Source organism: Ornithorhynchus anatinus, chromosome 4 (genome assembly GCF_004115215.2).
Source record: "Ornithorhynchus anatinus isolate Pmale09 chromosome 4, mOrnAna1.pri.v4, whole genome shotgun sequence".
Classification (NCBI taxonomy): Eukaryota; Metazoa; Chordata; class Mammalia; order Monotremata; family Ornithorhynchidae; genus Ornithorhynchus; species Ornithorhynchus anatinus.
Window position 1 is genome coordinate 99047358 of NC_041731.1, and position 13662 is coordinate 99061019.

General features: G+C 44.6%; 1 protein-coding gene across 3 annotated transcripts in view; it reads right to left on the minus strand.

The window, feature by feature from the left end:
- Positions 1 to 384: 384 nt before the first annotated feature.
- PKN2 (protein kinase N2) overlaps positions 385 to 13662 on the minus strand; it is a 134154-nt gene continuing 120876 nt past the window's right edge. For all 3 annotated transcript variants that reach the window (XM_029062700.1, XM_029062701.1, XM_029062699.1), the window contains exons 17-22: positions 13093 to 13155; positions 12058 to 12134; positions 8344 to 8486; positions 5424 to 5531; positions 4632 to 4712; positions 385 to 3042 (exon numbers count right to left, since the gene is read on the minus strand). In XM_029062700.1, the coding sequence (XP_028918533.1) occupies positions 2839 to 3042; positions 4632 to 4712; positions 5424 to 5531; positions 8344 to 8486; positions 12058 to 12134; positions 13093 to 13155 (676 nt within the window). In that variant the 3' untranslated portion in view covers positions 385 to 2838. The remainder of the gene's footprint in view (positions 3043 to 4631; positions 4713 to 5423; positions 5532 to 8343; positions 8487 to 12057; positions 12135 to 13092; positions 13156 to 13662) is intronic.

Below are 13662 nucleotides of genomic sequence, written 5' to 3' on the forward strand. Positions count from 1 at the left end.
CAAGTGGCAGAGCCGGGATTAGAACCCAGTCCTTGTGCCTCCGGGGCCCGGGCTCTAGCCCTGAGGCTCGGGATATTCTAACGGGACAGTGTCGCCTCTTCATAGCTCTCGGGCCCCCAAAAGGTCGTCAAACTGGAGCCGCTGGGGCGGACGGGGTCACCGGAGGGGTGGGGAGAAGTCGCCTCTCACCTTGAATCAGCTTAAGGAAAAATCGTATCTAAGCCCAGGGCCTCCGGGCCCTTCTTCCATTTACCGAAGACAAAACACCGCTCTTAAAATACCACCCGAGGGAATGGGTGGAATGCGCTATATCCCGGTGTTGACATTTCAGATCACCCCAGGACCTCTCTAAAAGGAAATCGAAATTAGAACGAGAGTTAAAAATTACAATCTATTTCAACTTTAATTTGTGCATTTGTGATATTAATGACTGCAACACACTCGGGTTTTTTTTTTTTAGAATGACATGGTTAAAGGCACATTTCGTTTTAATGCATAGTGTACCATTCTAAAATATTCTAAATTTCCTTACAAAGTGCTTGAGCAGCCACTTACAGATACAGTATAGCAAAATATATGTACAATCTAGAGTTTCAAATCTGACTAAAAATATAGTTTGAAAAACTACAGAGAAAATTAGTGCTTTCTTCAGCTTAATTGTGTGAACATACCCTGCCCTCTAATTTTTTTTTTTTAGTGATTTACTTCAATTTCAAAAAAAAAAAAATCTCTGTACAAATGTAGTTACAAAAAGGCTAAGTCAGTTTTTAATGCTAAAAAGCTCCTCTTTAGACACTGTTTTCTACGTGATTTTGGAGAAACTCAACAGGGAGCAGACTGTACCACAAAAGTATTTAGTGTTTTATAATGCGTAACGCCGTTTCGATTCCAAGCGTTCTAAGGTTCATACGTAAAGCCACGGTATGAAGCTAAGTTCCCATTGCGTCTCTTGCCGAGGAAGCCAATCTGCACCTTCGAATTCATTTTTCAAAAAGCCCATCTGACCAGACGTGGTTTTAAATTGTGCAATAAACTACCCAGCACCCTGCTTTCCCAAGGATTCGGGTTGCCGTCACGACCCCGAGAACGGTTTGGAGGTTAAGGTGGATTTCCTCCGCCCGCTGTTTCACAACCACGCCAGTCGTCGAGGGGGGAAAGGGAGGAGTTTAGAAAGTGGAGCGCTGCTTCTCCCACCTGTAGGCCTTCCCGATCCAACCCTTTGACAGTCAGTGAGCTTGGATTCTATAATTAATTTAAGATGCTTAAGCCAACAACTTCCTATTCATGAGGTATGATGACCTTACCAGGCTAAGCGCAGGATCACAGATGTTTTTACTGAACTAAGGAAAAACAGTGAAGTCATGGACTGAGAGGGGGGAAAAAAAAAATCTGTAGGCCAGAGGAAAGTGGCGGTTGGCAGCGAGTGACTTTCCTGTAGTAGCACTGAGGAATGACTCCTTAAAAAGTTGTAAAACTATATGATCAAACCATTTCTGGAGGCTTTTGAGGTACAGTTTTTAGTGTTACAATAGAAGCTTATAAAATATACAATGTTTTATCAAAAATATTTTTACATTCTATCCCGACATATTGCTTTTTTACCCTCGGTATCTGCCAATATAAATTCTGGATCCAGCGGCCTAAGACGTACACACGTGCTCTTCGCTTTGATGCTGAGGCGTCTCCTCGGCCACTGCGCAAGGGTGATGAAGTGGTAAACTTAAATAACGAGTCTGGAGCTTAGAATACATTACAGCTTGCACATATACATGTTCACAGCATGTATACCCCAACGATCCTGACGATTTAAGAGTGATACGGTTATCTTTTACAGCAGATACAGGATGAAACAGGTTATTAGTACTTTTTTTTGGTGTTTTTTTTCCTTTCTCCCCCCGCCCCTTTTTTTTTCTTTTTTGCAAAATGGTGACCCGGTCTCTTGATTTTTGGGAAAAAGCATGAGTCTGAAAAACATACAAGAATAGAATAGGCTTTGGGAATGCATACGACAATCAACGCAGTATCTTGGTTCAGGCCAACTCGATGCAGTCATCCTCTCCTTTTTAAATAAATGCTGGTTTTTGTTTTTTTTCCATTTCGTTTGCTTCGGGGAGGCTCCGCAAACACCGTTTGGCAAGTAGCTCGGTATGCTTTGAGAACCTGTCTGCATTCTTGTGGAAGCACTTACATGGTTACTAAAGTTAAGGCATTGAAAAATATTTCCTCCTAATAAATATCATAGAAAATTTTACAAAAGAAGGCATTGATTCATTCAGTTACTTTAGAACTCAAGACCTAGATGTGCATAAACAGCAAAACTACCCTTTTTGGGACATTACAATAATTTTGTTTCAAAACGACAGCATTTGCCTTATTCAGATAAAATCATGTGCTGAATTTCAATAGCATCCCAAGCCACGGCTGTGTGAAGTTAACTGAATTTTTTTTTTTTTTTTTTTTTAGCTCAAACCCGGCCTTTCTTCTGCTTCCGAAAGGAATCTGACAGAGTTTATCCGCTGCAGAAGAATGAAAAGCGAGACAGTATCGATCCGGACGTGTCCACGTGTGAAAGAGCTTCGAACGGCCTCTGTTTAAAAACTCAGGTCAAACTCCATAAAACTGTTTCCAGTGCTCAGATTAACAGTGGACAGATAATCCAAAGACGCCACTCTTCGAAGAGAGTGTTGCGACAGTTCTCTTAAACAAATCTTCACGTGATTAATAATGAAATCAGAAGCTACTGGTGGCACAGAGAGCAATCGAAGGGTTGCTATTCTTTTTAAGGAGGTGTTTGTTTTTTGCTTTCAGTCAAGCTGCTGTGTTTTCACAGTGTCTTCTTTAACACCAGTCAGCAATGTAGTCAAAATCTGTGAACATTTCTTGCTCCTCTTCTGAAAGTATCCTTGGTTCCCGAGGTGGAGTCAGAATAGGTGCTTCTGAGGTAAATTCATCATCAAAATTACTGACATCTTCTCGTCCTCTAATGGTGGGTACAAATGGGGGCTTCAGTTTCTTGGCCATCAAAGCGTTCCAATCGATTAACTGCGTGACACGATGAAAAGTGATCAGTGCTCGACACCCAGTTAGCGCTTCATAAAACCCACTGACTCTCTTCCCCTCTTCAAAGCCCTACTGAGAGCTCACCTCCTCCAGAAGGGCTTCTCAGACTCAGCCCCCCCTTCCCTCTGCTCCTCTCCTTTCCCCTCCCCCTGTGCTGTGCTCATTTGTATATATTATTACCCTATTTGTTAATGAGGTGTCCATCCCCTTGATTCTATTTATCATGATTAAGTTGTCTTGTTTTTGTCCGTCTGTCTCCCCCGATTAGACTGTGAGCCCATCATTGGGCAGGGATTATCTCTATCTGTTGCCAAACTGTACATTCCAAGCTTTTAGTATAGTGCTCTGCACATAGTAAGCGCTCAATAAGTACTACTGAATGAATGTTTCCTATGGCTACTTGGTAAAGGCTTTGTACTGCACTCTGAGAAGTGCAGCGTGACCTAGCGCAAAAAGCACAGGTCCTGACCTTGGTGTTATCCCGACTCCTCTCTCTCAGCCCACATATTTGACCTGTCACCAAATCCTCCAGTTCTACCCTCCCAACATCACTAAAATCTGCCCTTTCCTCTCCAGCCAAACTACGACAACTACACCGCTCCACGCAATCATCCTTTCCTATCTCGACTACTGCATCAGCCTCCTCCCTGACCTCCCTGCCTCGTGTCTCCGTATTTTACTCTGCCGCCTGGATCGTTTTTCTAAAAAAACCAAAAACATTCGGTCCAAGTCTCCCCACTCAAGAACCTCCAGTGGTGGCCCATCCACCTCGCATCAGACAGAAACTCCTCACCTGTGGCTTTTAAGTACTTCAATCAGCTGCCTCCCTCCTGCATTTCCTCACTGACTTCCTACAACCACTCAGCTCACTCAGTTTGCTCCTCTTAACGCCAACCTACTCCCCGCACCCTGATCTTGTCTCTCGCTGCTGACCTCTTGCCCGCAACCTCCCTCTGGCCTGGAACTTTCTCCCTCTTCACATCTGACAGGCCAGAACATACTCTCTCTTCAAAATCTTATTAAAATCACATCTCCCTAATGAAGTCTTCCTTGACCCATTTCCCCTGCTCCACTCTCTTCTGTTTCACCCAAGCACCTGGATCTGTACCCCTTTTAAGCACCTAGTCATCTCACCTTCAATCCCACAGCACTTATGGTATTTATCTGTATTTATTTTTACGTTGGTCTCCCCCTCTTGATGTAAGCTTATTTTGGGCAGGGAATGTGTTTAGTAAGTCTGCTGCACTCTCCCAAGTGCTTAGTTCAGTGTTCTGCCCACAATAAGTGCACAAAAACCACTGATTAATTTGACTGGGAGTCAGGGACCTGGGTTTTGATCCCGGCTCCCCCACTCGCCTGCTGCAGGACCCTAGGCAAGCTGCTTACCTCAGTTTCCTCCTCTGTAAAATGGGGATTAAATTTCTGTTCTGCCCCGCCCCCACTTTAGAACGTGAGCATGTGGGACGGGGGACGTAATCAATCTGGTTACCCTCTATCTACCCCAGCACCTAATATGATGCTTGGCACAAGGTACCCGCTTAACAAATGTTATTATTCTGCTTCATACTCACTCGGAAAAACGGATGCTTTTTCACATCCTCGGCATCCTTTTCAGCAGCTCCCAGGCGCCGCTCTGGGTTTCTCCGCAATAACTAAAGACAACAGAGTCGTAATAATTACATGCAAGCAATTCCTCCTCGCGGGGAATATTCTCAGAGCGACTTTTTCCTCTCCTCTTCCTTTTTAAAGGCCTCTAATGCCAAAGGCCCTTTTTTCCACAGCCAAATCTACCAGAAAACAAGCCTGTTAAAACTCCTTCTTCGATTTATGGCTAGGCATATCTCCAAGGTAAAAAAGTTTCAGAATTTGCCTATCTATGGGTTAAATTCCTTATTTTTTTCCTGAACTGGCAACTGACCAAGACAACTGTGACAATCCCCCTTTCAACTCCTAGAATCCTTTACCTTTAGATTGAAAGCTCGCTGTGGGCAGCGAATGTGTCTGCCACTTTTGTTGTATTGTACTCTTCAAGCGCTTAGTTCAGTGCTTGGCACACAGTAAGCGCTCATAAATACCACTGATAATGAGGAGGATATATGCATACAAAGAACTCTAGATTATAAACTCAGAACATGCCTACCCACTCTACTATATTGTACTCTTCCAAGTGCTTAATAGAGTGCTCAGCACACAATAAGCACTCGATAAATACCAGTGATTGATATATGGGTGGGTGGATCACTCTCGCTGTACACCATACCATGCCAGCCATACCAGACAAAGCCAATTGAGGGCCAAGGGCCCTTTGTTAAGTTCACCCTAAAAGAAAACCGAAAGATGTCTTATGAAATTTTCCCTCTTACCCTTCTCATTATGGAGATAGCTTCTGTGGACAAGAACCGTGGATACCTTACTTCATCATTTACAATACTGTCAAAAACCTCCTCTTCATCATCACCAGGAAACGGAGACTGCAAGACAGACAATTTTGAACGTATAATCTTCAAAATACATGAAGTTCAACCGTCTCCACAACTTTCAACCCAAACCAGAAAGTAAGACGACTGTTCAAATGTAAATAAAAAACCCCTCATCCAGGGCACCTAGGCTCAATTGCCAGGGCAAAACATTAGGTCAGTAATCTTTACCCTTGGTTGGCATGGAGAGAGATGGATTTCTTTTCTTTACCATCAAAATTCTGCTGATCTCAGTGACAGACTATATAAGTCTTACCTAGAAATAGCAAAACAGGTATACTGCTAGGTTCAGCCACTTTATGGTTTTTTTGGGTGAAGACATCAGTGCTCTCTTTAAAAAACCTACAAATTATTCCCATACCACTTTAGGCAATTGGTCCAACTTCTTCCCTCAGCAAACTCTTCCTAATGCTGCCAAGTAACAAAATCAATTGAGTTTCAACTTCACTTTCTTTCCCCAACCCAACCTGGGAAATGCCAGTGTCCAATGATACTAAATGTTTAGGGTTTGATCCAATTTAACCTGATCTCTATCCTGTGAACAATAAAAAACACACACACAAAAACCTGGTACTAACCTGAGAAATCCTGGGAAACATTCAAGTAAAAATAAACTTTTTTTCTAACACTTTAATTACCAATCCACATTTGGGAACATGTTATAACAAAGGTTTGGCTCTTACAAGCCCTCCATGTATAGTTTGCAATACGCTCCACCCCTACCCACTCGGTCATTCACTGAACAAATCACCGGCACTAAAATACATTTCTTCAGGTAGATTCTCCGTTCTGAATTCTCAGGATGACAGACTCATCTGTCATTTATACAGGAGATTCCCTCACCTCTTGCATGAGTGCCATTACTCTTCTTGCTCCAATACAGTGCTCACCCCACAAAACCAAGATTTTGGTATTTTTAAGTCTTGGACTGCTGCTGAAACCCAATACTGAATAGAGTGAAGCAAGTGCCTTGAAGCCTCACGTGGAATAACCTGATGACAATGCATCTACCCCAGCACTTAGAACAGTGCTCTGCACATAGTAAGTGCTTAACAAATACCAACATTATTATTATTATTATTATTATTATTATCATTATTATTAAGATGGCTACAATCACCACCAGGTAGCTGTGCTGGGTGCCAATTTTAGACATTGCTATCTTTTGCAGATGCTGAAAATGAAAACTAGTGTTGTAGAAATCTTGGCCAGGCAGACGTACCTGACTTAAAAATGGAAAGCTGGCATAAAGGTGAAATTTTTGAAATCTTTTAGGAAAATTTTTTAAATGAAAAAAAGCCACAAAAATTACCTTATGATAATAGATTTTTAACTTCAAAAAATCCATACACTACAAATGAGCAATGAAACTGCTGAAAAGGTAGGCAGTGGGAGGAAGAGGAAACACTCAAAGTAAATGGTTCCATTAAGGATTGACCCCCAAGGCCGGCAATGATTTTTTGATGCTCTCCTACAGTGTAGATGCCATCCCTCAATAAGTTCCACCATTTTTGAGGTTGGTGGAGTGAAGTAGTCACAGAGAAATGAAGCCCGGACTCCAATCGGCTTCTCCTTCACCAAAGCAATGCCTGCCAGGAAGACCCGGGAGGAACAGGACTGCTCTTCTTCTGGCTTCAGCGCCCAAAAGCTCAATATCTGGCGACGAGGTACCCGAGACAGTGGTCGAGAACATCCCACTGGTTTCTGTAAATGCCCCTTTAAACCTTAAGTTTGTTGTAGGCAGGAAATGTCTTTTTATTGTTGCACTCTGGCATTGTGCTCTCCCAAGCGCTCAATACAGTGCTCTGCAAGCAGGAAGCACTTAATAAATACAACTGAACGACTGACTTTCAGGAGGAAAACATACTAAGATGAGCAGAATTTAGATTAATTTTACTGAGGCCCGCAGGAAATTGTCAGCTTAGTGCTCTGAACAAAATAAGCGCTCGATAAATATGACTGATTGCTGGTTTGACTGATTTTCTAGCTCTTGGTAGGTGCTGCAAAGAAGCTGGGTGCCCATTTGCCAGGATTCTTACCAGTGCCAGGTTTGTAGGCACGTGCCCTGACCGACAGGTCCCGATGTCCCTGACCTATTTGCGGCCCGACATCCAGCTCAGACTCTCCTGCCCTTACCCACAACCACCGCCCCCATGCCCCCGGTGACTTTCTCTATACTGTCAGTCACTTCATGATATTGCCCGAACGTGTCACTTGGTTCTGTTTTGTGTGACAATATTTAGTTTTCGTGATCTTAAATCAGCTAGCACGTGAGAACTCCCTAGTTTTTCATCAATTGTTAAGGAAAAATTAAGAACCTCATCTTTTACTCAGTTTTAAACTCCCTGCTATCATTTTGGCATAGCCAATGTTCACTTTCTGACTGATCAGCTTTCCTTCATATATACGTATGTGAATTGATAGATTTTATATTACAGAATGGATACCTTTCTAGTCATTTTGAGGCCTGCCCTTCAGTAAACGAGCTTGATTTGATGCCGCATTAAATCCACGTTCTAAGACTGCTTTAACATATAACTGATATCGGGACGTAACCGACACTTTCAGTGTGTCCTTCACACCTACACTCTGACAACAATCTCTTCTCAACGTCGCACAATAAAAGGCCCTCAGAGGCCTGACTACCTATGGAATTGATTTACTTGAAATGAATTGAAAAGCCAACAACTTAAGCTCTATTTCCAGTTCTGCTCATGACTTGCTGGATGGTTCTGAGCAGGGCACTTTAAGTTTCCTCTCAATCCACCGTTCTCTTAGGAAGTTCAAACTAGGTACGCCCCCTTACCTCCCCGACCAGCATCTCATAGATAAGCACGCCAAGGCCCCACCAATCCACAGCTCTTGTGTAGGATGTTTCAGTCAGCACTTCTGGGGCAAGAAATTCCGGAGTGCCACAGAATGTGCTCGTTCTGTCTCCAAACCCCATTCCTGAAACAGATGGGAATCTTTAAGCCATCACAATCGAAGTTCTCAAAGCTGATTTCTTACGATCGGAAACTAGTAAGAAAAAGCCCTGCTGAGTTGTCACGTGATGAATGAAGCAGCTTAGCAAGGGGTGACCGCACATTCAGGTATTCCCACAACAAGTCACCGCTCTCCCACAGCAGACCCACAGAAATGTGGAATAGCGGGAGACGGCAGGATGGAAACTGCAGCTTTGCGGGATCTGTTTGGATTAAGGGGGAGATGGTGACTTTCCCTGGAGGTTCTAGAGCTCTGCAACTCCCCCTCTTCAAACAACATACCCCTCAGGAAATGGTGGTCCTCATTCCACCATGCCCCCTTCGGGGATGACATCTGGTTGGCTCACCAAAGGGGAGCCTAACACTGCAGTCCCCCCGCCAGCCCCCTCAGTCATATACAGGGCAGATGCTGCCATTGAGATTTTCAGGGTTAGTCTCAGAGATGGCGATGCTCCTTCAGAAGCTTGGTTTTTGTTTTTTTTTAATGGTACTGGTTAAGCATTTACTCTATGCCAAGCACTGGGGTAGATATGACAACCCCGTTGGACAGTTCCTGTCCCACACCGTTCTGTTGCAGAGCAGTTTAAGAGCGAGCAACTTGAGGGCATATCCACTATTCTATAAAGCTTCTACCTCATATTTATGATAGAGAGAAATATATACTGTCGATACTTGGTACGGTTGGGGTACGTTTGGGAGAAGTTAAGGATATGAGGAGCTGGGGGGTAGCGGGAGAAGACAGCCAACAGGTAAGATGGGGAGACTTTCAAGGGTCAGAAGCTCCTACTTGATGGGAAGGGAGATAATGTAACAGTGATATTTATTAAGCGATTGGTATGGGCTAAGCACTGGGGTAGATAAAAGGCAATCAGGTCAGACAGAGTTCCCACAAGGGCCTCACAGTCCGATAGGGAGGAGAACAGATATACTAGGTCATTTTACAGTTGAGGAAACCGAGGCACAAAAAAGTTAAGCAACTTGCTCAAGATCACCCAGAAGGCAAGTGGCAGGGCTGGGACAAGAACCCTGGTCTCTTGACTCCCAGGCCCCTGCCTTTTCCTCCAGGCCACGTTGGAGAAAGAGCAACACCGTGTGAGACGACGATCTGGGCACCAGCTTTGATACTGGATGGAAAGAGGGAAAGGCTGGAGACAGCGAGGGCGGCAAGGTGACTGCTGCAGAGCTCTAACCGTGCTATGACTGCTTGGACCAGAGTGGTAGCTGTTTGGGTGCAAAGGAAGGGGCAGATCCGGGATCTGTTGCGAGAGAACTGGCAAAATGCAGTAAATGATGATGTGGAAGATGAGAGACAGCGAGGAAATAAGAACGGAATCAAGACTGCAGGCTTCAGAGACAGGGAGGGTGGTGATATTATTGACAGAAGTGCTAGAGTCGGCAGTGGGGCTGGGAGGGACGATGAGGAGTTCGGTTGCGGCCGGGCTGAGTTTGAAATGTCGGCGGAACTTCCAAGCAGAGATGTCCTGGCGGCAAGAAGAAATTAGGGACAGAAGATTAAGTGAAAAGTCAGAAAAGTCAGTAGACGTGGAGTCATCCACAAAGTAGCTAAAGCCTTGTGAGCCGTGAGTTTCCCGAGAGAGTGACTGTAGAGCAAGAAGTGCAGTCCATCAGTCGATGATATTTACTGAGCTCCTATTGGGTGCAGAGCTCTGTACTAAGCGCTTGGGAGAGTACAACAGGACCGAAACAGAGCCTTGCAGGAGATCGACAGTCAGGCGACGAGAGGTGGAGCCAAGTGAAGCAGACTGAGAGGAGCAGTCGGGTAGGAAGAGTTTGTCATGGCAGAACCAAGGTCAGAAAGTGTTTCAAGGAAGGGGAACTGATCTCTAGTTTTGAAGATGGCAGAGAAGTCAAAGAAGGACGATGAGGACAGAGCAGAACCCACTGGATCTGGCTATGGAGACACCCGTGCATGGCGAGTGCTGTCCCAATACAGGAAGGAGTTTGAGAAGCAGCATGGTCAGTGGAGAGAGCCTGGGCCTGGGAATCAGATGGTCACGGGTTCTAATCCTGCCTGCCATTGTGCTGGGTGACCTTGAGCAAGTCACTTCACTTCCTCCATGCTTCACGTACCTCATCTGTAACATGGGGATTGAGACGTGAGCCCCACGTGGGACAGGGACTGTGTCCAACCCCATTTGCTTGTATCTACTCTAGTGCCTAATACAGTGTTCATTCATTCAATAGTATTTATTGAGCGCTTACTATGTGCAGAGCACTGTACTAAGCGCTTGGGATGAACAAGTGGGCAACAGACAGAGACAGTCCCTGCCGTTTGACGGGCTTACGGTCTAATCGGGGGAGACGGACAGACAAGAACAATGGCGATAAATAGAGTCAAGGGGAAGAACATCTCGTAAAAACAATGGCAACTAAATAGAATCGAGGCGATGTACAATTCATTAACAAAATAAATAGGGTAACGAAAATATATACAGTTGAGCGGACGAGTACAGTGCTGTGGGGATGGGGAGAGGTGGAGGAGCAGAGGGAAAAGGGGAAAAAGAGGGTTTAGCTGCGGAGAGGTAAAGGGGGGATGGCAGAGGGAGTAGAGGGAGAAGAGGAGCTCAGTCTGGGAACGCCTCTTGGAGGAGGTGATTTTTAAGTAGGGTTTTGAAGAGGGAAAGAGAATCAGTTTGGCGGAGGTGAGGAGGGAGGGCGTTCTGGGACCGTGGGAGGACGTGACCCAGGGGTTGACGGCGGGATAGGCGAGACCGAGGGACGGTGAGGAGGTGGGCGGCGGAGGAGCGGAGCGTGCGGGGTGGGTGGTAGAAAGAGAGAAGGGAGGAGAGGTAGGAAGGGGTAAGGTGACGGAGAGCCTCGAAGCCTAGAGTGAGGAGTTTTTGTTTGGAGCGGAGGTCGATAGGTAACCACTGGAGTTGTTTAAGAAGGGGAGTGACATGCCCAGATCGTTTCTGCAGGAAGATGAGCCGGGCAGCGGAGTGAAGAATAGACCAGAGCGGGGTGAGAGAGGAGGAAGGGAGGTCAGAGAGAAGGCTGACACAGTAGTCTAGCCACAGTGCCTGATGTATAGTAAGCGCTTAACAAATACCATCACTTTTATTCTTACTGTCAAAACCTGATTGTGGTGAGTCAAGAGGGGAGTTGGTGGAGAGGAAGTAATGCAGTGGGTGGATTACATAACACGTTCAAGGAGTTGGGATGGGACTGGAGCAGGGAGACAGGGCCATAACTGGAAGGGGCTGTGGGATCCAGAGAGGGGAATTCTGTAATAATGGGGAGACACTTGAGTCTTGGGGGCAAGGGGAAGGAGTCGTCTGAGAGGAAAAGGTGGAAGATGGCAGTAAGGCAACAGGAGAGATGAAACTATCCAAACCACAAATTCTTTCAGTTGGCAGGCTCTACTATCGCCAAACCACATCCATGGGATTCTTAGTGGGAAAAGTGAAAGACCATTAAAAGGCATCTTATTTTCCAGGAGCAAAACGGCTAGCCACAAAATACAAAGGAACAACTGATCTCCCATAAACAGCAATTTGAAAGATAAAACCAATTACCTTCTTTGCAAAGACCAAAATCAGCAATTTTCACAAAGCCTTCTGTATCCAGCAACAAATTATCCAATTTCAAATCTCTATTTGGGGTGTAAAAAAAAAAAAAAAGGAAAAAAAAGAAAGAAGAATCGGAAAAATAAACGGTCAACATTGTGGTAACGAAACAAATTTCTAACTGGTTTTAACATGAAATTCCTTGGCACAACTAGCCTTCCAACACTCTCTCCAAGTTGTACCTTTTCCCTTTTCAGTTTTAACCCTAGATTTCACTCAGATTCCTCCTATGGCAACGTTAATGGCCCTGCTTACACATATGGAAAATCAAAATGCACCATTTCCTGCTACAGGAGGAGAGGAGTGCATTTAAGGCAGGGGTGCCAACATCATGGAAAATAAGGGGGCCCCAGGCCATTTTGGATTTGGTATTGTGGGGCTCCTCTCTTCCTCAGCTGCGAGTGGGGGGTTGGGAAAAGTGGGGGGACAGAAGCAAAGAGTGGGAGTAACTGGGCTCCTCTTGCCAGCCATGGGACTCTGCGCTCCCCTGGGCTACCGGGTCTGCCCCTGCATTAACCCTCTGGCTTTTTTCTTCCCGCCTGGGCCCCGGGACCGGAGGGGGGGCTTCTTGGAACCCTTAAATGGCTGCCTCAGAAACCACTCACTGCTCAGACCTCTACCTTCATGCTCAAAATGAACAGCTGCTTCCTGATTTCAGGAAGACTTTTTTTATACTTTCTAATAATATGCTATCTGTGCAAAAAAAAAAAAATTTAAGATGATAGATATGTCAGCTTGCAGTAGCGGGGTGCATTTTACAGCATGGGTCTACTTTAATGAGGCGGAGGTTTGAGGAAAAGGGATCAATAAGTGCCTGCCAGGGTAACTTACTCTTGTCATTTCTGAAATAATGAACTGGCCATGTATTTTTCTCAACTGAGGGACTGAATTTATGTGGGGATCATAAAATCACGCTGCATAAGGTGGTCAGCTTCTATATCACCCCCTTCTCAATCAACCCTTAGCAAGTGCAAAACGACTTACCTATAAACTATCTTGTGTTCGTGTAAATATTGTAATCCAAGAACAACGCATGCCGCGTAAAATCTGTTTATAAAATGAAGTAAAAGATTAATGAACTCGACCTGCTTTAGTCTGATTTTACAAAGTCGCACAGTTCTGTTATGAAACATGAGACACTACACACCGGACACATTTCAGAGGAATTTCCACAAATGTCCTTTTCACTCTAGCTAGGTTTTATGTAAGTATTTGGAAAAGTTTCAATATGTTTGGCACAAGTCAGAGACAACAAAGGAGTCCCAGATGTCAGTTATTATTGTTTTATATGACTTGTAGCTTTACTTCATCCTTTCATTAACCTACCATTTTCATCGTTCACATGCTTACAGTCTGCATTTTTAAAAATGTTTTCATATCAACTTTTAGTCCCATTCCTATGTGAATACGTCACTAGCGGCTATGCGATATTTTCTTACTGTGACAAATTAAAATGAGCCATTTCCAGAGTATCAATTTCTATAGCAATGAACACATAAGCAGTGTGTTTCTGAGGAATGGTGCAATCCAATAATTCAGCCCGTGGATTACGCA